Source organism: Anabrus simplex, chromosome X (genome assembly GCF_040414725.1).
Source record: "Anabrus simplex isolate iqAnaSimp1 chromosome X, ASM4041472v1, whole genome shotgun sequence".
NCBI lineage: Eukaryota > Metazoa > Arthropoda > Insecta > Orthoptera > Tettigoniidae > Anabrus > Anabrus simplex.
The window spans coordinates 221,875,105-221,901,467 of NC_090279.1; the positions used below are offsets into that span (position 1 = coordinate 221,875,105).

General features: G+C 40.2%; 2 protein-coding genes across 7 annotated transcripts in view; both read left to right on the forward strand.

Moving 5' to 3' along the window:
• Positions 1–26,363, forward strand: part of wkd (whacked) — a 569,688-nt gene that overhangs the window by 505,807 nt on the left and 37,518 nt on the right. The gene's annotated exons all lie outside the window — the stretch shown is intronic.
• The window catches only part of Mhcl (Myosin heavy chain-like), a 399,178-nt gene that overhangs the window by 116,600 nt on the left and 256,215 nt on the right, over positions 1–26,363 (forward strand). For all 6 annotated transcript variants that reach the window (XR_010861825.2, XM_067159638.2, XM_067159641.2 and 3 more), the window contains one exon: positions 14,302–14,502. Coding sequence is in view for 5 of the 6 variants with exons in the window: in XM_067159638.2 (XP_067015739.2) it covers positions 14,302–14,502 (201 nt within the window). In the remaining variant the exon portion in view is untranslated. The remainder of the gene's footprint in view (positions 1–14,301; positions 14,503–26,363) is intronic.

A 26,363-nucleotide genomic window follows, 5' to 3' on the forward strand; every position in this document is an offset into this window, starting at 1 on the left:
CCAAGTAAATGATCAAATAAGCTCTCACTCAATTTACTTTGCCTTGTAGGTAACTGAACCCCCTTTATTTGTCGGACTGAATTGATCCTTCTTAGACATAAGAATTGGACGCTAGTGAAACACGCATGGGGTGGGATTTGAATACAGCTGCGGTGACAACATTTGACATCTCATTTCATACAGATCATTTAAAAACAGATGCAATCTTACTGCAATAAATTTGTTCTTTATTTGGATAAGAAATCCGACATTGTCAAAATATGTGAATACTAGCGAAATGCTTCGCTAGGGTTTTAAACTGAAACTTATTGTTCAAAGTTGTACATTTTGGAGTGTCCACCTCAGTTCGTACGTCTGTAAAAATGATTATTTTTCTCATCCAACACTCATTTGAACCTTGAACACAAGAATTGGAATGTTTTAAACATCAGGGACGTAAAAGCCACCAACCTGCACGTTAACGTCTAGGATACCACAATGTGTTCTTGCAAATCAACCACCATCTAGACCCCTTGGAGAGAAATAGTGCACGATACAACCTTCTTAACTTTGTACGTTAAACGGTTTTGGAGGGATGAATCATATCAACACTTTCGGGGTGCAACTTTCAAAAAATATTTCCCATTTCACACACCTCGCTATTTGGAATTTTGTTTCCGGAGAAAGGAATCAGTATATTTGTTTTCGGATCTTAATCCCCTGTTCAACTCTCTGAGGGGTCAAATTTCTTTCAAACCTTTTGTTACTTAACACTTCTGATATCATTTGAAGTTTTAACTTCGTAATTAAAATGGTTTCATATAAATGCATATTTTTGTTATCATTCCTCACAGTCATAACCCCTTAGGGGTGTATTGTTTTAAGACCACTTATTTAAAATCTAAGACAGAATTTTATGTTTATAGAGGGCAGCACCGATCTCTTATAAACGTCCATTATTATTTAGTATATGTATTAAGCTTGCGGAATTTGATTAGTAATTTAAGAGGTTTAAATCTTTAAAAAATACAAGTTTACCGTGCGTAAGAATACGCAGGTACCATTTAACTCCCTTACAAAAAAAGTAATAAAGAAGAGATCGGTGGACAGTGGCGGCACAGTCCATTGCAGGAAGTGTAATAGACAAATCTAAATTCGTATTGCATACGGAAAGTGTCAGCTGAGCTCGTGTGAATACGTCCTCCAATCCCGCGGAAACGCTTTTCTTCATGTCCTATCGGTGTGAAGTTCTCGAAAATATACCGAATATAAATATAAAACTGACTTGTACAAAAAACAATAATTAAAATTTTTCAAAAATAAAGCCCCCCCTTCCGCTTATCGAAAAAAGAAAGTTGAATTATCGACACATTCATATTTACAAAGGTTCCGAGACCTGCATACATCTTTGGCAGCCGGCTTTCATAATGGACGGGGAACATCATCTGATGGTACTAGCGTTTCTGTTTTCATTTTCATGACTACCTAACTCGGAAGAATTCTCTACCATTACGGAGAAACATAGTCATGATTACTTGTAAGCCTAAGAACTCGCTCATTCGCTTCGTACGAGAAAGAATGTTTTCGGTCGTTGGATAGAATTTTGCTGAAGTCCTGGTCATTTACACAAAAGATAGAAAAATATGCATACCACAATCATAAGGTACGTTGTTTGAAGACTTAACATGGACAGTAAATTGAATTGTGCTACCATCCTCTTTTATCACGCATTTATCCTGTATTTAAACTTTTTGAGCTTTCTTTCTACTGAAGAGAACCATCACAACTCTACTGTAGTATGTGAGAATGTTGACATGTAAGAATTTTAAACCATATCAGTATCCACACAGTTTTAAAAGTTGAACAGTTCTCTATTTACACTGGTGAGTACAATAGAGGGAGCTTTTCCCAAATAGCTGAGATTTCAACAGGCTCACTCGCTGCAGCGATTCTCTCACGGACGGTGGCGCTGTCTAGCGTATTATTTACTAACTCTATGGTCACGGGAATAGGCCAGCCGTACTGCAAGGCGTGCAGTTCATACAGAAGCTTATGGGCGACTTTTAGCCACCTATCGGAAGAAAGCTGTACTTAAGTGTGCTCTCCTAATATTCTGTCGTTCACAGATCTAAACAGGGTTGCCAGATCACCAGCAGCTTTGTGGGTATCGATCTTTGGCTCGATATACACACTCAATATGAAGGATGGGATCGCTAATCGCTATATATTACATTATTGTATATCTTTCATTGTGGTGGTTCTGCAGCTCTGCAGATCGTATTATGGAGCCGCGCCTGTCGGTGTCGGTGGAGTATCTTGCCTGTAGTGAAGACTTAGTTTAGAATTTCAAAAACTTACATGGTCGCAATCCATATTGACACGTACGACATGTGAAGTTCTTGTAAAATGACAAATTCATACGTTAAACGGTTTGGTCATAAGTCTTCACCCCTCCCCGCCAGCCAAAATCCCTTACAATCTAAAACGTATAAGAGCAACCATCTTGTGAAAATTAACCCTCGTAATTAAGCGATTTCAGAGAAATAGATATTCGGGCCTCACACCCACCCTCAGGGGTGTATAGTTTTACGCCATCATGTGGAATTTCAACATCGAAAGTCAGACAGTTTCAGAGATATGTTTGTTTTCAGGGGTGTATTATTTTAAGACCACTTGTTTGTTCATGCTCGTATGCCAAACGGTTTGAGAGAAATGAATATTTACCCTCCTTGTTCTAAGACCACTTCATAGAAAGCCAGTCGGTTTCGGTAATGCTTTTAGGCCTCTCCATCCCGGTATTACGGGTGTATTATTTTAAGATCACTTTTTGTTTAAAATCGAACACATATAGGAGGAACCGTCGTGTGTCAAACGGTTTCAGAGACTTTAATATTTTGTTTTTAAACTTGTGTTATTTAATATCTAATTCATAAGGGAGCAATGATATTTCAGTTTTGTTCAGGAAACGGTTTTAAAGTAATGAATATTTTAGTTTTCAGGGTTCCCCCCTTTTCATCCCCTTAGAGGTGGAATTTTTGAAGCCCTTCCTTAGTAGGCGCCTACGTTCTAATAGCAATGTGCCCCAGAGAGAGCAGTTTTGCCTAGTCAGGTCTTTGCCTTATATATATAATACATCGTCACCCATTTCACTCTTTTCAACCTCATTCCTTTTAGTGCATTTTCCGAAAACCCGAGAATAAGTGTTTCGTTATTTTTTGTACCGGAGGTACACCGCCCCGCGCATTTAAATTAAGCGCCTTAGAGAATGCCACCTGAAATTTAAAACTTGCAAAAACTAGTGCAAGAAGTTTGAACGTTTCTCAAGAGATGTCGCTACTACAAAGTTATGTTGTGCCCTGTGGTGTGAAGATGAAGTATTAAAATTCTAGAGTAATTTTGTATGTAAAGGTTTCCTAAACTGGAATGTTTATCGTTTTTTATTTTCAAAAGTTATTACTTCTGTCTCTTCCAGCTAATCAAAAATTTTGTACATTTATTTATTCACCGGTGAGAATTTTTTAAATGTTTATTTGATTATCCAATGAGAATTGGGGGTCTGTCAGGGCCTTAGCCCAGAATTTTCTGGAAGTTTCCGTTCGGCTATAAAAGCTGGCACATTTTCGGAGCAGGTTGTCTTAGTGATCGCTCCAGTCTACAATGTGTGAGGTCCACCAGCTCAAGGTAATGGCAAAGCAGGTTTCAAGTCTGTAATGTAACTTTATTTTCTAAAATGTAAATTTGAAACTAGTCGAAGGAACTTAACCGAAGTCAGTGAATGGTGAGTGAGCTACCCTCTCAACTTGATTTTGAGGTGACTATGATTTTGTATCTTGTAATTTCTGTAACTTTTCTCCGTCTTGTCTCCTCAGTAGCATAGGCTTAGGTAATGGTGGTGATTATTGTTTTAACACTAATCAGAGGGAAACAATTGAAAGACAAGGGCCAGGAAGGGTGTGAAAATGAAAGACTCCCTAGGCCTCGCGTCGGGGTCGGAAGAAAGCAAGAGGTCTGATAGGATTGATGAAAGTGGGAAGCCTGGTACAAGTAAGCGGAAGCAATGCCAGGACTCATCTCAGGGCTCCGCGGTCGCCAACCCACGCCTCTTAGCCCCTGGAACGTCGGATCATAAGCGCAAGTGTTCGCATCCTCTCCATTTTGTTACCCCTGACTATTGAGACAGTGAATACCTTTGATAGGCGTGAAAATAGATTCCTAAGTGTAAGTTGGGGACGCTCTTCCTACTATTGTAAAGGTTGAATGGTGCATTTGGAAGGCTGGAATGGAGAGTAGAAGGGAGCAGTTGTGCTCGCGTGACGGAGATTCTAGCTCAGCCTGGAAAATTATCTGATTATTTTAGATCGCTCTAGCTTACGAGCTGTTAACAAAAGAAATAAAACTGCCAATTTTAAACTTTAAATCACTCCACGGTATGGCCAAATAGCAATGTAGCATATATACGACATCCGACTTTCTTGTAAAATTACAAATTCATACGTTAAACGGCTTGGAGTCTTCACCCGCCTAGCGACGGATATCGTAAAACCCTCCCCTAGTGAGGACCTACTCTGTAATATAAACATTTCATTTCTTTACGTCCAGTAGTCACGTTATCATCGCCTGACACTACAGAACAGTACGAGCATTGCGCAGATGGCCCCTGTCGTACGGGGAAAAACAAACAGAAAGATCGGCGTATCTTTTGCATTTCATTATTATAGGAGCCCTTATGTGATTTTTTAATCGAGGCGGATCAATAAATTTCCTCTTAGTTGTAAAAAACAGATGAATGGTTTAATTTACGCAAAATCAGATGAGAAGATGCGCATAGGGTTGTGTCGCGACAAATCGCGGTGTCTAGGAGCGGTGTCATCGCTCCGTCAGCTGTTATTTCCACGTGCAGTTTTCAACTATTCTCGTGTTATAAATTTTACCTTAGTGTTTTAATCAGTTCAGTTTAAAAGTGTTACATTCCTTTATTTCGTGTTGTTTGAAACATGAAGAACGGAACGGAAAGGTTTGTCACCCACGTAGCTAACGACATTTCGAAAGCTGATCAACGCTGTTGACAACAGGAGTTCAAGCTCATGTGCCGACGGTGGTTTCTACTTGTTGAAAGGGCCATTATTCCTGCGATTAGCTTTTGTCATAGGCTTACCACAGTACAGCATGTTGTCGGGATATGAGAAGAGCGGCTAACCACCGTGTCTTAACGATCGAAAAACATATTGGTGGACCATCGATTTTCGAATTCATGTCGTTGTTGCGAAAAGACAGAACTTTTCCCCCCAGCGCAAGCGCTCGCCAAGCAGGCCTTGGACAGACTAGCTTGAACTTACGGGAACACCGCTTTCTTCGGGATGACCTGCAGTCACTGACCGCCCTCAATGACGTGCTCCGCTGGTTACTGGGACTCAGGAGGTTGGATCATGTGGGAAACGGTAAACCACGCTGGCCGAGGAGAATATCTGGAGGACAACTTCGCGGCACTTTTTAATCTGGATAAGCCGACATACAATTGCCTTAAATCTAAACATACATGTTTAAACGTTTGTCTGTGTTCTTCATTCATTGTTGTGGCAAAGGAAAGATTCTAAAGTAAGTGTGCCAGCACGCTGACTGCATTATTGTAACATTAGCGCTCCGTGCGGCCATTACATCAAGTTTGCTTGTAGCCACTATGGAAGTGCTGTGGAATCCAGCGAGTCTGTTGCTGTCCAGTCGTTAGCACAATGGCAGGGAGACTCGTTTCACTTGCAAGGATACGGACCACGCATGCATTCGGCAGCGCTGAAAAGACAAGAGCTGGGGCTGTACCTTAATAAAGGCCACGACCTTTTCTATGTTATCTTTGCCGTAAACCTACCTGGGTTTAATCTACGAGTAGAGACTTCACAAGGGACTGTTGATGGAAAAGCGTACGTGTCGGCAACTGTGGTAGGACTGCATTAAGAGGGGATGCACCTAACGTCTTCATATGCGGTATGAGGACCGACACTTGATGCACTTTAATCCACGTCATTCCGATCACGAGATCACCTGGGTGTGAGTTTTCTGGTGATGAAACAGTTTTATTGTTAAACGATAGCTCATAACGCAGCGAGACGACGATCAGAAGTAGGGGAACATTTCTAGTAAGAGGACATCAGGCCCATGTTTTCTTTGGTCTTCATGTGACGAATCTAACACTGTACGTTTTGCCGTGTCGCTGCCACCAGCTTGCGAATCAAGGCTAATAGAGAGGCCCTTCTTTCAAACTGAGTCGCTTGGGTAGTTACCAATGTGTTCGTGGAAAGTTACAGGTGTGCTCAATTATCGCGAGCCGCTGTGCTCCTTATAAAGCTTGACGTGGTGCGGAACGTTCGCCTCCATGAAGTTTGATGACGAGGATCCGTCTACATGCGGAAAATCTGCTTTCCGGGTTCACCTGGGAACTATCACTTTATCGTCCACAGGGCTTGAACCAAAGCTCGGTGTGGGTGATTGGTGAAAATAAGGAGAGGTGTACGTTCCCCTTTTCAAGAGCTGCCACCTCCTTGTTCAACGTCGCACTAACACAGCGTAGCGGCCGTGGCCCCACCATTCACCTCGTTTGAAGGTGGGAAACGACGGAAAACCATCTTCAGAACTGCCGACGGCGGGACGGTCGTGGGTCCGGCAGACAAACAGACGGTTATCTCGCTCTTCATGTGTAGGAGCTATTCTGAGATCTACATGTGGCGCCTGCTTCCACTCCAGTTCCAGACTACGATAGCATCCCCAGCATCGTCCTGCACAAAATGTATGGTACACCCAGAGTTATTGAGGCAATAATACACTACAGAAGCCTGTCATGTCCTCGACACAGCAGACTACTGCTTACTGCACACTTCACAACGAGTGTTTCTAAGAAGAAAGACAGTCAGCGCCTTTACTGCACAAATTATTCCAATACAAATAAAGACAAGTGTTTGCAGATTTCAAAAAAGATTAGCAACGCAAATACATTGCGTTCATTAATAAACTAGCATGTTCCCGCCTTAGATGTTGTTATACCATAAAAGTTGCTTGCTGATGACGCTGACAGCTTCATTTGCTCTTCCACACAGCCATGAGTGATCGGTGAAATTTTGTGCCCATTTCAGATCTTTACGTCCCGCAGATTTGGCTCGGCATCGCACACATACACAGAGATAAACAATTCCGGATATCACGGACAGATCGAAGATAGCTTCCTATGGCATGGGCTTAAAATGCCATCTTGACTGGTATATGTATTACTGTTCAGTCCTTTTTTAAAAAAAAAATTTAAATTACAAAATTGGCTTTATGTCGCACCGACACAGATACGTCTTATGGCGACGATGGGGGTAGGGAACGGCTAGGAGTTCGAAGGAAGCGGCCGTGGCCTTGACGAAAGTGCGATAAACAGATATAATTTGAAAACAGTATTATCTTACCATGGGTAAATAATACAAGTATCGAGCTGGAATTATTGTTATTATTTTACTATTATTATTAGGCCAATTATTATTATTATTATTATTATTATTATTATTATTATTATTATTATTATTATTATTATTATATCATATGTACATACGATATGGTCGTGCTGTTTGTGAGGTTATGTAATGAAACATGTGCTGAACATAAATATTAATATGAGTTCAGTTAATGTAAATACCTGTAAATTTCTGTATTATGTAACTTATTACCTGTATATATAATTTGTATTCCATAATTCTGAAACACACTGTAACTTCCAATATGGTATAGGTAGACGAGAACGATGGAGAATATTCTGTACATTATAATCCATGTATTAGGCACTCTCAAATTTTCGGGAAGGTATATTTTGTAATGTAGTTTTTTAGAAGCCTGGCCAGGCTCATATATAAGGAGGTGGTCTTGTTGGTTGACGAGTTATTGTTTAGCAAGAGTTTCACTGACATGCCGAAGTAGGCAGTCGGTAGGCAACTGTTTCAACTGTGTTTCAAGGTTGTAATCACCATATTGAAGTGTCAGGAAGTTGTTTTCAAAATGGCGGCTTTGTTGATGTTCTTGGAGTGAAGTGTTTTGTTTGTGACAGCAGTGATGAAGGTCATGTGTGTGTTTAATTTGTAAATAGATGTGAATAAAAAAATGGTACCAACTGATAGCATCTCGTGTGCGTCTTTGTGGGTACGTTAGCCTTAATTAAGGTACAACCCCAGTAAATTCCTGGTGTGAAAATGGTAAACCATGGAAAACCATCTTCAGGGTTACCGACAGTGGAGTTCGAACCTACTATCTTCCGAATGGAAGTTCACAAATGCGCGGCCCTGACCGCACGGCCAACTCCCTTAGTTTAGTATGCCTTGTTTATCTATCTTATGTTTGTTTCCTCTGAATAATAAAATATAAGATTGAGTTAGTTGGAAGAAAATACCGTTCACGTTTTATCGCTGGTATCCTCGTATTCCCTGAAATGAATATCGGGTACATAAGAAATGGGTAATTAAGTAAATACATAAAACGATTAAAAGTAATATAAATAATACGCCTATGTTAAATCTCTGCCTGGCCATCGCACACATACACACAAACGGTTCCGGATATGCTCTTCGGGTGTGAGACCGACTTGACTTGTGTTTTCTTGTTGCTTAGCGACAGTGATTTTGGTGACAGCATATTTCAACACGCGTTTTCCCAAGGTTTTTCGTTCATAAGTCATCAACGAAAGCGAAACTGAAAAATCCGGCTTCGAGGTGCATTCGGAGCCCGTTCCATTTACCTAACGTTCAACATTTCAGATCTCTGCGTGTTGTAGATTTGGCTGGGCATCGACAAACACTTCCTTTTATTATTAAGTTATAGATTAGCTTTATCCACAGGGTCTCCAATATAAGCTAAGATCGCCAAAGCGGTGTTTTTACTCAGTATTAAGTTATAGATTAGCTTTATCCACAGGGTCTCCAATATAAGCTAAGATCGCCGAAGCGGTGTTTTTACTCAGTAGCGGCGATTGGGAAATAGAAGTAGGGGGCAAACACTGTAAAGACAACAAAGTACCCGAGTTTGTGGGATATAGCGTGAGGGGGGGGGGGGGGGGGTGGGGGGGGGATGTATATACGGTATACATTAAAACTGGAAAAGAAAGCTACTAAATGGAATTTCGACAGAGAGGTAAAGATTCTCAGCCTAACAACTTAACTGTGTTGATAATATTTATTTGAGGTTTTGATTCAATACTATACAATAAAACTTTCACGAGAGGAAATAGACGTACGGGGTGATTATATAATTAAAAATCATTTAGTATTTGACTAAAAACTAAAATAGCCGGGCTGAGTGGCTCAGACGGTTGAGGCGCTGGCCTTCTGACCCCAACTTGGCAGGTTCGATCCTGGCTCAGTCCGGTGGTATTTGAAGGTGCTCAAATACGTCAGCCTCATGTCGGTAGATTTACTGGCACGTAAAAAGAACTCCTGCGGGACTAAATTCCGGCACCTCGGCGTCTCTGAAAACCATAAAAGAGTAGTTAGTGGGACGTAAAACAAATAACATTATTATTATTATTATTATTATTATTATTATTATTATTAAAAACTAAAAAAACTAACAGACACTAAAGAGACTGCCAGACTAACGAATGCGCGCGTACCCTTCCTCACAGCACATAAAAAGTCTCCATTGGCGCTATACAAATCGGTTAATCGCATGAACGACTTTGTTGCGTATTTCCGCTAATAATTTCGTTATTAATTAATTAAAGAAAATAATTAGCTGATAAAACAACAGGGCTTGTACAAATTGCTTGTTTTAATAATTCCTATAATTCCTTGTTTCATCCAGCTAAAATGGAATACAAATGCAAAGTTTTCTCCACAAAGTAGGGGGGCAACTGCCCCCCCTCGCCCCCCCCAATCTCCGCTATTGTTTTTACTCTCCGACACGTGGGAGGCGCGCGCAAGCATTGTTAACGTATGTAAAAGTTCTCGTTTCATCTTAGTAGTCATACATCTCGCTCTGTTAGTGTAACACGAATTTTTTTTTCGAGACGACAGTAAATGCAGAGAGGTTGATTTCAACATGATTCAGACCCTGCTCATACAGCAGTGTGCTTGGACATCAGTGCTGGTCTCAGCTGCCTCTGTGGATCAGCGGTAGAGTGTCGGCCTCCGGATCCCAAGATAGCGGGTTCAAACCCGGCAGAGGTAGTCGGATTTTTGAAGGGTGAAAAAAAGTCCATTCGACACTCCATGTCGTAGGATGTCGGCATGTAAAAGATCTCTGGTGACACATTTGGTGTTTACCCGACAAAATTCATTAAATCTCAGCCATTTACGCCCAATAGAATTTCGATTTACTCGGTCTGCCATCTAGTAGAGGCCTAGAGTAAAACGGAACGTCGAAATTGACGAGCAGACAGCCAGATGGCGTCAAATTGAAATGTCTGCACACGGTAGCTGAGGCCATACGATTATTATTATTATTATTATTATTATTATTATTATTATTATTATTATTATTATTATTACAACAAGAAAGCTTTGTCATATGGAGCCAAATTAAGACATCTGGACACAGTCATCAGACCTGAATGCTTATACGCAGCAGAAACATTGGACATGATTGGAAAGGGAGATCTAGAGAACATCAGAAAGAAAGAGAGGAAAATGCTCCGGAAGATCTGGGCCCGAAAATGAAAGGTGGGGAGAGGAGACTTAGACCCAACAAAGAACTATACCAGAAGACAGAGGAAGTCGTCGTATTGATGAAAAAGCGAAGGCTTCAATTTTATGGACATCTACAGAGAATGGACACCAACCGACTGACAAAAAGGATTTTCAGCTTCTTCAGCCTAAGGAAGACGGTACCAAAATGGTTTCGGGAAGTAAGGACCGACCTGGCCAGGATAGGAGTAGAAAAAGAGGACGTACTGGACAGAAACAAATTTAGACAAAAAGTGAAGGCGTTCAAGGGTTTTCAGGAGACTGGGGAAGAACTTGTGAAGAAGAAGAAGAAGAAGAAGAAGAAGAAGAAGAGAACCTACACAGAAGAACAGAAGAAAGAAGTCAGTGCAAGGGTGAAGAAGTACTGGCAGAATGTGAAGTCAGGACTGGTGAAAAATAACGTAAAGACTGTAAAACGTGGTCCATAGATGGCCTGAACGATAATTAATAATAATAATAATAATAATAATAATAATAATAATAATAATTATATAATATATATATTATATATATAATTATATAATAATAATAATAATAATAATTATTATAATTATAATAATAATAATAATAATTATTATTATTATTATTATTATTATTATTATTATTATTATTATTATTATTATTATTATTATTATTATTATTATTATTATTGCTGGTCTCGTTCTCCAGATCTAACAGTGTGTGATTTTTGCTCGTGCGCTAAACCGAAAGAAAAAGTGTATCGAACAAGTCCTCACGCACTGGAGGAACAGAAATAAAACATAACTCAGTGCCTGCATAACCCAGCACAGGGCGCACGCTGAGGCAGCTGCCGTAGCGCAGAGTACTTTATATAGGAGTTAAACACTCGTGAATCCTACAGAATGAACTGTGCAAGGGAGAATTCATTGAAAAGAGGGATGCCATATATGTTAATAAAAACTGCACATGTGGCGTGCACTTTGAAGATGCTTGTTTTTATATTTTCTTTCTTATTCATTATTATTATTATTATTATTATTATTATTATTATTATTATTATTATTATTATTACCGAGGTTTAGTGGATCAGCAGAGGTGAAAGAAGGTGCCGGGGTGAATGGGTCTCACCACAAAGCCGAGATATGAATTAAAATTTCATTAAAGGTTATATTTTCAAAAATAGCAAAACTTAACAATTTTCACATAGAATTTCAAAATTTAACAAATAACAACAAGTCAACAAATAACCATAATCAGGTACACGACGAGGAAAAGCCAAGATACAGAACAATTCTGGGCCTTACGCCCCTCGCTTTACAATTCCCTTGAACTCAGAGCTCAAATATACCAAGCACAAGACCTTCAAGGGCAGAAAACCCCTTCATTCAAGGAGCACTTGCTCCTAATTACAATATCAAGCCTCCTAGAGGCACTTTTCCAACACTAGAAAAGAGCTGACACGCTCTCAGTTTTTCAAGCCTCTTCAAGGCCATACCATACTTTACAATCACTTGCCATCAAGGCACAAATTATACAACTGAAACGGGGGTATCTTGTACCCAATCTACTGGGTCTTAGCAGAAAAAGAACAGGTCAAGTGAATCACCCGCAATACAAAAGGACTGGAGGCGAGTACTTGCACTCCTAAGTACTCAACCTAAAGGGCACTAGGCCGATGAAACAGGTGCTATTCCCAAACTATGGAGGTGACTCGTATAATGAATAAATTTAACACATTAAGGAAGAGTAGAAAATCAGTTACCAAAACGTAGTCACCTCAAATCAAAATGAAGGGGAGCTCGAGAGGGTAAATCACTCTCTATCCCCGAATTACAGTTACAAATTTACTTAAGTTTTTACATAAACTGGTAGAAATTTACATATTTATAAAGATGGGTTACATGGTAAAGGTTTCGGACCTTTCCCGAGGGTTAAACTGCTGAGCTAGCAAGAAATAAAGATGTTAAGCGGCCATTACCTTATAGAAGAATTGATGCCTGATGGAAGAGGCGCGTCCCGCCTCCTGCTACACGTCCATACACTAGATTAGATGTTGATGAAGTGGCCGAGAGACAGGGAAATCAGCAGTTTTAATACCCTCGGGGAAGGTTAGAGACCTTTCATGAATAATTAAGACACACCCACAGGCGTTTATTGGGTAGCTTACAGTTACACATCAAAATCGAAGAAGAAAGACACGATTGGTCAAAAATTAATTACAGAAATTCTGGATTGGCTAAGTTCAAAACTGTCGGAAGGAAAGATTAATATTGCCAACCTACAAATGAAAGAACGAAATTTAGTAAGGACAAAAACTTATGAGTACAAAATTTCTTCAAATAAAGTTCCTTCACTTCGCACCAGGGTGCATGATCATAGTTTTTTAGTAGAGACATCTATGAGAGAATGTCCACACTTCTTGATAAATAGTAAACAAAAACAAGTCGAAATTCACATAGTGACATCTTCAGAGGAAAAATTTAAGTAGGTCCAGTTTTAAGTTCACTGTTTCTCCTGTAGAGGAGTACTTTAAGGCGGAAAATTCGAATGTGCGGCGTAGAGGTGTACCATCTGGTACAATTATTATTATTATTATTATTATTATTATTATTATTATTATTATTATTGCTCTTTGCTTTACGTCGCACCGACACAGATATGTCTTATAGCGACGATGGAACAGGAAAGGCCTAGGAATGGGAAGGAAGCGGCCGTGGCCTTAATTAAGGTACAGCCCCAGCATTTGCCTGGTGTGAAAATAGGAAACCACGGAAACCCTTCTTCAGGGCTGCCGACAGTGGGGTTTGAACCCACTATCTCCTGATTACTGGATACTGGCCGCAGCTATTGAGCTCGGTTTTATATTTTCTAAGGAACCAATTGCTGTTGTAACATTATTCGACCCACATCCAAACACGATTTGTCACCATATTATTTTTCTTACTTTGTGCTTTATTATTGTTATGTTGTACACATTCATTCTTGATCTTATCGGTAAATACGAATATTCTTGAAGGTTTCAAGTAATCAAAGCTGTTTCAAAATGCGAAATGACTAGACAATGTTTTAACACCTAAAATGGGCGCTTCAAAACAGTTGTGTACGGTTCCTAAAATTTCAAAATCTGCAAAAGTTTTACGCAGAACATTTTTGCTTTAGGTGGTGGTGATTACTGTTTTAAGAGGAAGTACAACTGGGCAACCATTCTCTATTAACACTAATCATAGGGAAAATATGGAAGGGCTCAGACATTTCGAAAAATGGCCAAAGAAAAACTAGAACTACGAAGGGCGTGATGATGAAAGAGTCCCTAGGCTTCGAACTCGAATACCGTCGGAGTCGTAAAAGAAGAAGGGAGGTCGGATAGGGTAGGTGAAAGTGACGAGCCTACTCAGGGCCGCGGATACCGTGGGTGTTATTCTACTACCCCCGTCCGTGAGAAGTCACCTAATGACAATTGAAGATGTGGTGCTTGGTGATCTTGAAGGCGCAGGAATGTGTTGATGAAAAGCTACTCCATTGTTACGCCCAAGCTGGCGCGTGTGACTGGAATATGTTTGAGTAGCGCTGGGCGTGAACAGGATGTGGTGTGCTCTCCAAACAGGCTCGACGGGAACAAAGAATGGAGCTCTGATATGGTGGTGATTATTGTTTTACTCTGTTACAGGCTCGGTCGGAGGAGCAGCTGGCCAGTGAGAAGGCATGGCTGGACGCCGAACGTCTCTGGCTGGTTCATCGCGGTGGCTTCACTGCGTGTCGGCGGGCGCCCGATCAGGATGGAAGCGGCGACTCGGATGTGGGCAAACTGCGTGTGCGCATCGAGGCGACAGCAGACACACTCGTGGTGGACGATGACGACGTCGAGAAGGTAGGCTCAGTACCTCTTAGAGGCATGTGAAAAACAAATCGAAAATACAAAATTATTATTCGTTATTTCTAAAGGAGATTTCAGGTCTCTAACACCTTAAGGTTTTGAGGTTGATGTATCCTCATTAAAAGAATTCAACTCCTTCACTTCTTTTCTCATAAGTGGGCTTTCCGAAAACAAAACAAAAACAAAAAAACAAAAAAGTGTTTATTTTTAAAGGAGATTCCAAATACCAATTTTCACGTCTGTAACATTTTCGGTTTTTGAGTTATAGGCTAAACATCTTCTTAAAAAAGGATTCAAGCTATTTTTTCACTTCTTTTTGCCCCCATAAGTGGATTTTCCGAAAACAAAAAATGCGTGTTTCTTTATTTCTAAAGGAGATTACAATTATCAATTTTCACATCTTTGAGCTGCTAAGTTTTGAGATGTAGATGTACTCACTCCCCCCCCCCCCCTCTTTTCACTCCGTTAACGATGGAATATCCAAGAACATTTCCTTAGTGAGCACCTACACTGTAATGTATCCCGAAAATGCCATTTCTTTATGTCCAGTAGTTTCGGCTCGGCGATATGATAATCAGTCAATACAGTTGTACTCGTAGTATGTAATGAACATACATTTTCAGTTTTTACGAAGTGGATACTGCATTTTACATGATGATGTCTGGTTCGCTTCGGGACTGGGTGTTGTAGTTTGCACCTCACACAAAACATTGTCCTCCGCTGGAATAACACGCCTTACTTCTGACTCGACTTAACACACCATCTCTAAAACGAGGAGGTTATTGGTGCCCTAAAGTATATATCAAAATACAGACCGTGGTAAGAAGGTGGTTCTCTCTTTACTCTTCTAAAGACCCTGACGACGTCCATCCAGGTCGCTGCTTTTAGCCTTCATTGGCACTGTGCTATCTTCATCGTAGGTCGTCCATAGCCGTCATCAAATTGATAGACATGCACCAGGCCAGTGTTTGCTCTCGAGGACGTCCATTCCAAGAGTAGATGTTCCTCGCCGCTGCATAGCATCTAGCACTGTCATCGTGGAAGTTTCATTATCGACAATTCACAATATGTTTGTTTTCATGGTGCGAATTTCCTGATTGGCACTATACACTCCGGGTAGAGGCCACACTCATAGACCGACATAATGCGAATCTCGCCTTACCACGCCACAGAACTCCAGTGTCTAGCTGCCGCTGTACGCAGATACTCCTGTTGCTGCATTAAAAACTCCGTCATTTGTGCCCTGTTCTAAGGGTTCTGCAATTTCTGTCGATCCAAATTGTAGGGCGCCTAGAACGTGCAGCCATCATGTAGGACGAATGTTACTGCAATCTCCCTGCTAGGTCTGTTACTTGCGCCTTCTCGCACGTCCTGGGTGTGGTTTATCTTCCACCGCCAGTCTTTGGCGGATGGTGGCCCAAGGATCATAGCACGTAGTTATAGTTTAATGTTAATGTACCTACCTGAAAGTATATACAGTTTAATTAATTACATTGTAATTCTACTCATTTCGTCATGCTGTTCAATTGGATATCAAAACTAGTTGAAAATGTATCCTTAGACAGTGTAATAGTTCAGACTCGAGAAGATAAGCAACGCAGAAAAAAATGACGCGCGGTTAATTGAGGTGATAAGTATATCAATGTGTTGTTATCTGTTACACGTAGTAATGGCGTAGAAAACACATTTATGTATATACGAGGTCGTTGTTTAAAAGCAGGAAAGAGTTTTTAGCATTCACCTCTGTTTTTTGGACCAATTTCCTTGTTTCTGAATGAATTTTCGATATTATTGAGTGTATATAGTGTGACAGAGTGAATTCTGTCAAACATTCGCCGTCCTATTAGATGTAAAATTAATGTTATCGCCCTTCACGATTTATAATTTCGATATTTTAATGTAAATAATCCCTACACGAAGAGTGCAAATTCCTTCTGTACATAAATGTGTTCCATAAGTTCAAAATCCGTCACGAACTCTTAGACGATAGGCGGTTTCTATCGACGTTATCTGACATCGGCTTGCAATGTATAAGGCCTTGAATATGTAGAATTTGGTCATTAACCACGATGAAAAAAGAGCCTTTCTGAAACTGCGTTGAATCCTGAGTGGAGTAAGACACTCTGTGTTCCATTTCTTGAGGACAGTTACTTAGTTATAAGTGTTAGAAGTTGTCGAATCCGTTTTCTTCTATCAAATCTGATTCGTGCAGTGTAGACCGTCAATGGGCCGATGGGCGTTCTGGTACAACCCGTTTTTAATTGAAAACAGTCCGTTCAGAAGAAAATGTTTGTATCCTGAGACTCAGTGCTGCCATGACAGGCTGTATGGCATCGAACGAAATTTGGATAGTAAAACTGGTCGCTGTTTGCTTTGTGAACTGTTCGAAAGACAAACAGTATTTTGTAATTGTAATTCAGAAACTATTATCGGCAGTTCACACAGCCACAGCCCTACCCTATTGGGTAATCCGGCTGCGCTGTATGTTGAGCGTTGCCGGGGGTTGAACTACGAATTTCTTTCTCCCTTAAAACTTTTGATTAACGGAACTGCTGGTGAGCCCTAACGTACCGGCCGTACCGGTACTGCAGAAAGCGATTCATCAGCTGATCAATTGAGGCGAGCATTCTGTCGATAATTGTGACTGGTGAAAGACAGAACTTTATATTTAAGTACCGGTATATTGCATATTTCTTCTTTAACTTTATCACATGAGAATTTACGTAAACAGGTGTTATTAAGATAATGAGACCTCATAGTTAGGTTAGGTATGGTATCTTCACGCGATGAGTAATATAAATTCAAGGGCGTAATACTTCTCATGGAATTTATTCATTTAATTGTTATCTTATAACACGTTTTTGTGGAAATATAATCTGTTGCGAATTTAAACACAGTATGTGCCACAATGGCGTACCACGGCGAAAATACAACTATAGCCTACAAGTAAATATACACTAATATTTTCATTTTCTTCGTATGGCGGCAGGATACCGTTATGAAAAACGAAAATCCCAACCGAAAATGTAGGCTACCTGTTACGAGGAATAAAGGAGTATGTTTCACTCATTTTCCCGAGCTGATGAGTTCTGCTTTTGACTTTCTTGTTACACAGATTTACAGCAGGGCGTTTTATTGTTGATACAGAACAAGAATAAAAGTGGACAGTAACCAATTGAACCTAGTAATGTTGAGTATGCGCAGCCTTTTCTCCCCAAAGTTATTGCAAGTAAAAGCAAAACACAGTCTTCTGTTAAATGATTTTCGTATTTTGATGCATACATTTTAAAATTAAACTATTACTGGTACATAATATTTAGATGTTAGAAGCAATGCAACGTAATTAATACTTAAGCAATAATTAAGAAATAATTCCTCGGCAATTTCCGTCAATGTGGGAAGTACCGTGGCCACAGAAAGTATTCGTACACCAACATTTTAACGTCTACCTTATATATTAAGCACCATGAACTAATATAAACACATCCAGTGGGACATATGTAAAGACAACACCTTGCTGTACAATTACTATGAGATTTACGGCCCTCAACATAATAAACAAACTCGACTTTGAACACAGAAAAAGTATTCGTACACTATTAGATCACTCAAAACTTGCGGAAGCCTTTGTTCAGAGTCTTAATATTTTGTATGAATACCTTTAGCTTTCAAGGGGCTGCCTGGCCGAGGCGGTAAAGGCGTGCTCGTGGTTTCGAATACCCGTCAGGAAGTCGTAAAATTTAAGAAAAGAGATTTCTACTTGCCCTGAGGTTCACTCAGCCTACACCAAAAATGAGTACCCGGTTAATTCCTGGGGACAAATTTGGCCAGGCGTAGAGCCAACCACTCTATCCCATCAAGTGCCGAGGTTACCTTTCCCCCTGTGGGTCGGGGCCGCAGATGAAGAATACACCCACGGTATCCCCTGGCTTGTCTAAGAGGCGACTAAAAGGGGATCCAGGGGCTCTCGACTTGGGAGCGTGGGTTGGCGACCACGGGGCCCTTAGCTGAGTCCTGGCATTGCTTCCACTTGCTTGTGCCAGGTTCCTCACTTTCATCTATCCTGTCCGACCTGCCTTAGTCAACTCTTGTTCTTTTCCGACCTCGACGGTATTAGAGCATTCGAGGCCTAGGGAGTCTTTCATTTTCACGCCCTTCGTGGCCCTTGCCTTTCTTTGTCCGTTACTTCATTTTTCGAAGTGACGGATCACTACTTTTTCTTCGTTTTTCTCTTTGTCTACCCCCTGTGGATAGGGGACGCAGACGGAAGAATACACTAACGGTATCCCCTGCCTGTCGTAAGAGGCGACTAAAAAGGGCGACCAAGGGATGATCAAATTAGAACCATGAAACTACTCGTGATTAGTACCACCACACGGGACACCATGGGTCGCTTTTCCTCGCGCATAGTACCACTATGTTAGGTACAAAATAGGTTTGTGATTAGTAGCAAACGAGAGCGCGACGGCTTTTACAGTAGCCTACCTGTGATTAGTACCCACTGTATGAGGAACACAACGGTATAGTACGAGTGCCTGTGGTTAGTACGCTTAGGTGATGAACACCATAGGTTTGCGTTGCCAGTAAATGGCGCCGCAATAGGTCTGTAATACATGTGCGAAATTCATTACCTGTGAGTAGTACCGTAATGTGTGGAATACTGCGAGTCTACACTACTCTTGATTAGTACCACAACATGACAAATACCATGGTTCTACTTTTCTAGCGATAAATACCATTATGAGGGGCCGATAACCTGGATTTTGGACCCATTTCGACAACAAGCATAATTGATTCAGCATCGTACTTTAGAAGCAGTCCCTTGGTCCGTAATACTATTGTTTTGTGCGAGCTTCTGTGTATGTGAGGCACTGTGGGTCGGATCCACTGATCGTTTTAAATTCAAATCCATCCATTCATTCTTCGTCCTCACGCTTTGAATTCTGGTCAGTGGAGGGTTTTGGACTTTTACTTTCTCATCTCATTTCGTACCATTAGGGGCCGATGACCTTGATGTTAGGCTCCTTTAAACAACAAAAATCAATCAATCAGTCAGTCAATCAATCAATCCATCAATCAAGGTTACATTCCACCCCTCCAAGGGCCTTCATGGTCTGTACGGAGATGGCTTTGCTTTTTGCTTTTGCCTTTAGCTCTCATGAGTCTTGGCATTGCAGTAACTAAATGTTTGGTGTACTCTTCAGATATGTTGGACCATGCATCTGAGAGTATCTCTTAAGGTGTTAAGGCATTTTTTGCACTTGTTTGCCTAAAGGTTCTCTATGGGATTGAGATCTGGACTCTGCGGTGGAGTGAGAAGTCTTCTTGGGGCATTGTACCACAAACATTCATGGGTTATCATGGCACAATGCTTAGGATCATTGTCCTGTTGGAAGTGGAAGACTCCTTCCAGATGAAGCTTGTCTGCACTGCTGCTTAAATTATGGTGCAACACATCTATGTTCTTCCTGGCATCCATAATACCATCAATAAATGCCAGGTTTCCCACTCCATTCACAGCCATACTGCCCCAAACCATCACATTCACTCCTCCGTGTTTTACCGCGGGGATTACGTGTTGAACTTTAAGTTTGGTGTTTGGCTTCCGCCATACCTTGCTGCTCCTACCAGTTCCAAACTGTATAAACTTTGCTTCAACAGAAAAAATAACAGTGTTCAAAAAGTCTGTTGTCTTTTCACAATACCTTTGCGCGAGGTGTAGGCGCTTCGTGGACATCTACTATGCAGGTTCACACTGTGCAATACACTCACCGTTTTGTTGGACCTTGAACCGAGTTCTGTAGCGATGGATAGATCCAGCACTTCGGAACGGTTCCTTTCGTGCCAAATGCGTTGCTCCCGTACTGTCGGCACTGTTGGACGACCAGATCAGGGTTTGTTTTCTATTTGTCCGCTGTGCTTGTATTTATTAACTGTTGAACTCGCCGTAGCAGTGGCGTGCAGTGAACATGTTTGTTACCCCAGCTGAAAAAAAAATAAGCAATCACAGCCCTACCATATTCACGGCAGCGTCCTAACATAAGCTACAAGCTATGTACGGTGACGCATTGTAATGGTACTGTCTTGGTTTTCACAGAAATGCATTGGAACTTGTTTAAACTTAAAATCCTACCCGCCGGGCTGACTGGCTCAGACGGTTGAGGCGCCGGCCTTCTGACCCCAACTTGACAGGTTTGATCCTGGCTCATTTCGGTCGTCAGCCTCGTGTTGGTAGATTTACTGGCACGTAAAAGAACTCCTGCGGGACTAAATTCCGGCACCTCGGCGTCTCCGAAAACTGTAAGAGTAGTTAGTGGGACGTAAAACAGTGAGTAAAGTTTAGACAATATCTTACAGTTTCACTCGCTTTCTGAGTGTAGGTTCAGCGACGACAGACGTGGGAAAGTATTCCTGTTATATTCATGAAGAAAGCCACAAAACTTGCGAAAACTTCACCCATAACATAGTCCCTACCACCATTACAGGCAAACCCATGGATGCATAGCAGTAAAATACTTCTCCGTGTTCATGCTGGGCAACCTGAGTGTATTGAAAAAATGAATAAAGTCAAAAACTTTATACATGCCAAAATCCAAAAATAAAACATATTATACTTTAATTACAATTGATTTCATAAAATAGCCCTATTTTTATTAGTGACACGATGTACAAGTTAACATACTGATACTTTTCTTGTGGCACTGAACACTTCAAATGTTAAAATGCTACAACTAACATACGTTACCCAAGCTAGCTGGCCTGTCGCCATAAGAAGCCGTGAATCTCGAGGGTGGCCCACACCGACTCCCAGGACAAGCGCATGCGTCAGCACAGCTGGGGTAGCTCTGTTTCACGTCGGCAAAGAAATCCAACTCGCCGGAGAGTGCTGAACTGCTGTAGAACGAACGGATTGTCGAGACAGCGGCACTTGGCTTGATTTAGCTGTTTACAGTTCTTTAACTTAATAAAAAGCATTCTAAGGAATACTACAGAAATATTAATATAAAATTCTTTGCCCCAGCTGCGCTGGGGTAGATGGGGTTCAGTGCACGCCACTGCGACCGTAGTATAGCTATGACCAGCTGTTTTCCAATTTGACAATAACTTTTACCTTGTTTATACAGTAACACTATGTTCTCTCGTTGACTCACTGAGAGTTCGCCCCATACCTTGCGGCAACGACAGCACAATGATGACTGAAGAGATAACGCCTCCTGCAGGCACAGTGGCGCAAACCTGTGCGACACAAAGTCAGTACATCCGCACTGTATGAATACTTTTTTGGCGGTACGATCGTACCGATCATGTTACATTTTTGAACGATCTGTACGTTCAGCGTGTATATCTGATGTCTGTCGTTATGCCGTTTATAGATCTGACTTCAGCTCGTAAGTCGTAATGATGTTCTATCACTTTCCATAGGTGTACGAATACTTTCTGTGGCCACCGTAACTAATAGATCTTGCTGGTCAGTGTATTAGGTAATATTTGGGAAAACATGGGCTATTCCTGAACAAAAAAGATACAAATGTTTGTGTGGAAGAAAGGGTCTGAAGGATAGTGCCAGAAGTGTATATGGCCATTTACAGGTATGGAGATAAAGCCTATTATTATTATTATTATTATTGTTATTATTATTGTTGTTGTTGATGTTTGTTGTCTCCATATTTGTATTAATACTGCACCAGGAAAAATTAAGCTAAATAAGGGGGTAGACAGATATTTTTAAAGCTATTTAATCATATTATCAATATTATAATTAATGACTCCGAAACTAAGACAAGTCCTATAACAACATATAACCCTACATGCACTCCTTTTATTTCTGTGTCAGTTATTCATAGTGTTCTATGGAGCAAAATACCGGTTTACTTGAGAGATGACCTTCAGTACCTATCATCCAGAAATAATCTCCAAACAAGGTCATTAACTGACTCCTTGCTAAGTTTCCCTACCCATCACACTACTAGTAACAGTGATTAATTCATCCCCGCTACTATCCGCTTGTGGAATTCACTGCCGGCGGAAATTAGAAACATTCCTAGTACTCAGCTGTTCAAAAGAAGGTGTTGCAAACATTACTTATATATCAGAACATAATCTATAGAACATACCTAAGATAATGTACTTCCTGTAAATATTAACCATAGGATCTATGCCGTGAGCTTTTCCCGTTAGTCTATAAGTTGCACAGTTATAGTATGTTGTAGAATTTAACATAAATTAAATAGTGTATTGTGGTTGAGTCACGTCGTAGAAGACAAGGCGATAATTCATAAATAAATAAATAAATAAATAAATAAATAAATAAATAAATAAATAAATAAATAAATAGGCCACGGGGAGCTGTCAAATAACAACATACTTTTAGAATAAAAAATAGCAATATAATTCATTGTTATGTAAATTTAATAAGAGGTTAATAATACATTTTCGTACAACTCACCTTACAAGATATTAGAATCATTCCGTATTGACGGTTTTCACTTTACAAAGGAAAAATGAAGTGTATCTTGCCTCAGTTTTCGACACAGTGATTTAATACGGTTTTGAATTGTTATAAAACCAAAATTTTTTAGACCAAGAGGTCCGCAACCTCGCTATGTGCATTTATTGTTCGTTTCCATCTGTACCATTTGTTTTCATTTCTTCTCTTCTTAGGTTAACACAGTTTTTAGATCAATTATGTTTTGTCCCTTTTTTTCACTGAATTTTATCACAGCGAGTTGTTTATTGCTCCATATGATGATGTAAATATTGTATATTGTGTTATTTTTATTTCCGTCATGTCTCTCTTCTGTTTTTTCATTTGTTCCTTTATTATGTTTTTTGGCATATTTTTTCACTAATGATGTAATTATATGATGTATTGAATTGGGAGGATACACTTAATATTTCCTTTGTAAAGCAACTCACCTTAAACAATATTCTTGTAAATGAGTTCAATCTGCCTGTCCTTCATTTCAGAAAATATGTCTGTTACTCTCATCTTGCTAAGATGCCACAACAGTTCCTTCTCTATAACTAGAGTTACTAAGTTGGACAGTCTCTGGTTGGTCATCGAATTCCTTAAATAGGTTTTAATTCATTTCAAGGGACTCATAGCACGTTCGCTAGAAACTGACGTTAACAGAATAGATAGCTTCAAGTTAAGGAGTATACACACTCTGGAGTTCATTATTAAGAATGTACGCCAATAGTTGCTGGGGTCAAGTATATTTATTGGGATCAGAGTAAATATTAATAAGTTCGTTCGTACATTGATCTACATGAAAAACCTTAGGGTACATGGCCATGAGTTCGTTTAAATGCTGTTGGGGAAATTGTGAATGATAAATATTAAATTTAGTTTCATCAAGTAGTTCTAAGAAACGAAGGCTTTCGTAATTACCGAAATGTGTTTCTAACTGAAGCAACACTGAATCAAGAACCTCGTAGGCAACTCTTCTTTGACCCTGGTTAGCATTCACGACATTTGAACACAAAGCAGACAATTCTTCTTCAATTTCTTTAATTACTTTATTACTTCTGAGAGATCTGGTGTTAGTAGTAGCAACTTTCACCTCTTTAATACAAAAATTTACATCAGAAGATGTTTCCGACTGCAGAATGCTAAACAAAAAGTTGGTGTAGACAAAAATTCTAGAAAAGAGTCAGACGAGGATCAAAAATTTGTGTATTTTTAATATATTGACTATTCCTATTGCTGTCTGGATTGATTCTGGATCCCAGTTGCCAGAATTTGATATGATCCACTGCTCTTTTCAACTCGGAATAATTTTTTCACGGTCATAACAGCCCGAGAATGATAATTCCATCGGGTAGGAGAAGGATGAGGAAGCTGAAAACCTTGCTCTCTCAGCAATTCTGCACGATGTGAAGAACAAGAGAAGAATGTGTGGAAGACAGATAAATTGCATATGAACAATTTTACCTCTTTTTATAGTTTTCGCAGCATGCAGAAGAACCAAATTGAGTTGATGGGCATACCAATGTACGAAGATGGTGTGAGGATAAGATACCTGCCTGGACACCTCCTTTATGACCCGGGTATCATCAATGTTCCATTCCTTCAGAACTGAGCTAAACCCCTAGCAGTCTTATCAGCAGACACGTCATGAAAGCCACCTCACGTTAATACTTAATTGTGATTTAACGGAAACATCTGTAGATTCATCAGCTAGGACAGAAACAAATTCAGCTAATTCTATCTCTTTTTGAATACATTCCTGAACAGCAACAGGAACAGCTTTAATCACATCATTTTGTATGTCACTAGAAGTACCTTTGAAGACATTTTCTGATTGTAAATGGTCTTTCATGAAAGATTCCTCCGAAGCCAGTAAGTCAAGAGTAGCCAAGTAATGAACATAAAGAACAACAATGACTTTCTGAACGGCAATTCCTGAATAATGAAGTGGCAAACAACGTCTTCTAATCTGCTAACAATTTGAAACCATTTCATTGTGTTTAATGACCTGTAGTCTCTGCCCCTCTGAAACGGCATGATGGCTGTGTGGTTTGAGCTGCCGGTAGCCCTTTCCTATCCCAACATTGTCATAAGGCCTATCTGTGTCAGTGCGATGTAAAGCACATTGTTGGCTTTTCAGGCGTTTGCTCTATTAACCAGCATTTCGTCTTAGGTCCGACACTAGACTCGTCAGAATGGGATGTGTCAGACCCTATCCACTGATGCTGGGGTGTATGCAGGTGAACTTATCAGAAGCCTCTTATGTGGCACAGTCTGATAACTGCATACGGGAGATAAAACTCCACAATGGAATTAATGCCCGCCTAGCAATTCCAAATGGTAATTCTAAATTCCCATGGAGGGAATTAGATATTTTTCCACCAATAGAGCATATCAAAAATCAGATAAAAAATTAGATGTTGGCTTTTCAGGCGTTTGCTCTATTAACCAGCATTTCGTCTTAGGTCCGACACTAGACTCGTCAGAGTGGGATGTGTCAGACCCTACCCACTGATGCTGATTTTTGATATGCTCTATTGGTGGAAAAATATCTAATTCCCTCCATGGGAATTTAGAATTACCATTTGGAATTGCTAGGCGGGCATTAATTCCATTGTGGAGTTTTATCTCCCGTATGCAGTTATCAGACTGTGCCACATAAGAGGCTTCTGATAAGTTCACCTGCATACACCCCAGCATCAGTGGGTAGGGTCTGACACATCCCACTCTGATGAGTCTAGTGTCGGACCTAAGACAAAATGCTGGTTAATAGAGCAAACGCCTGAAAAGCCAACATCTAATTTTTGATCTGATTTTTGATATGCTCTATTGGTGGAAAAATATCTAATTCCCTCCATGGGAATTTAGAATTACCATTTGTAAAGCACATTGTAAAAAAAATATATAAAAAATGCTCATAGCTAGAGCAAGTTTTTGCTTGTCGATTCTGTAGCTGTGGGATACGAGGCTTGCCTGGTCAAATTAATAATGTTCTTGTGAATCTCTGTCCAAGACATGCATGGTGAGATAGTTCTTTGTATTGACTGATGGCTGTAACAGCCCATATAAGAAGCTCTAGCAAACTTCTGCACAATAATTGTAGTATATTATTGTTATTACATCCATATCTCTATGAGGAATCAAGGCATCCTCTAAAATATTCGGTACTGGAGTTGGAAACATGTTCATATGTCTCTCCTTATTCCAGCTTTTACATGCCCTCACACTCAAAACAAGGGTATTGTCAAATGTACCACTATCGTCTACCTTAATGAATGGAACACTATCATCCTCATGTTCTGAAGTCTTAAAAACTAGATAAAATCTTGTTTGCAGCACTTAAGAAAACTCAACTCTTCACCCTAGAATACTCACCACTTTCTGT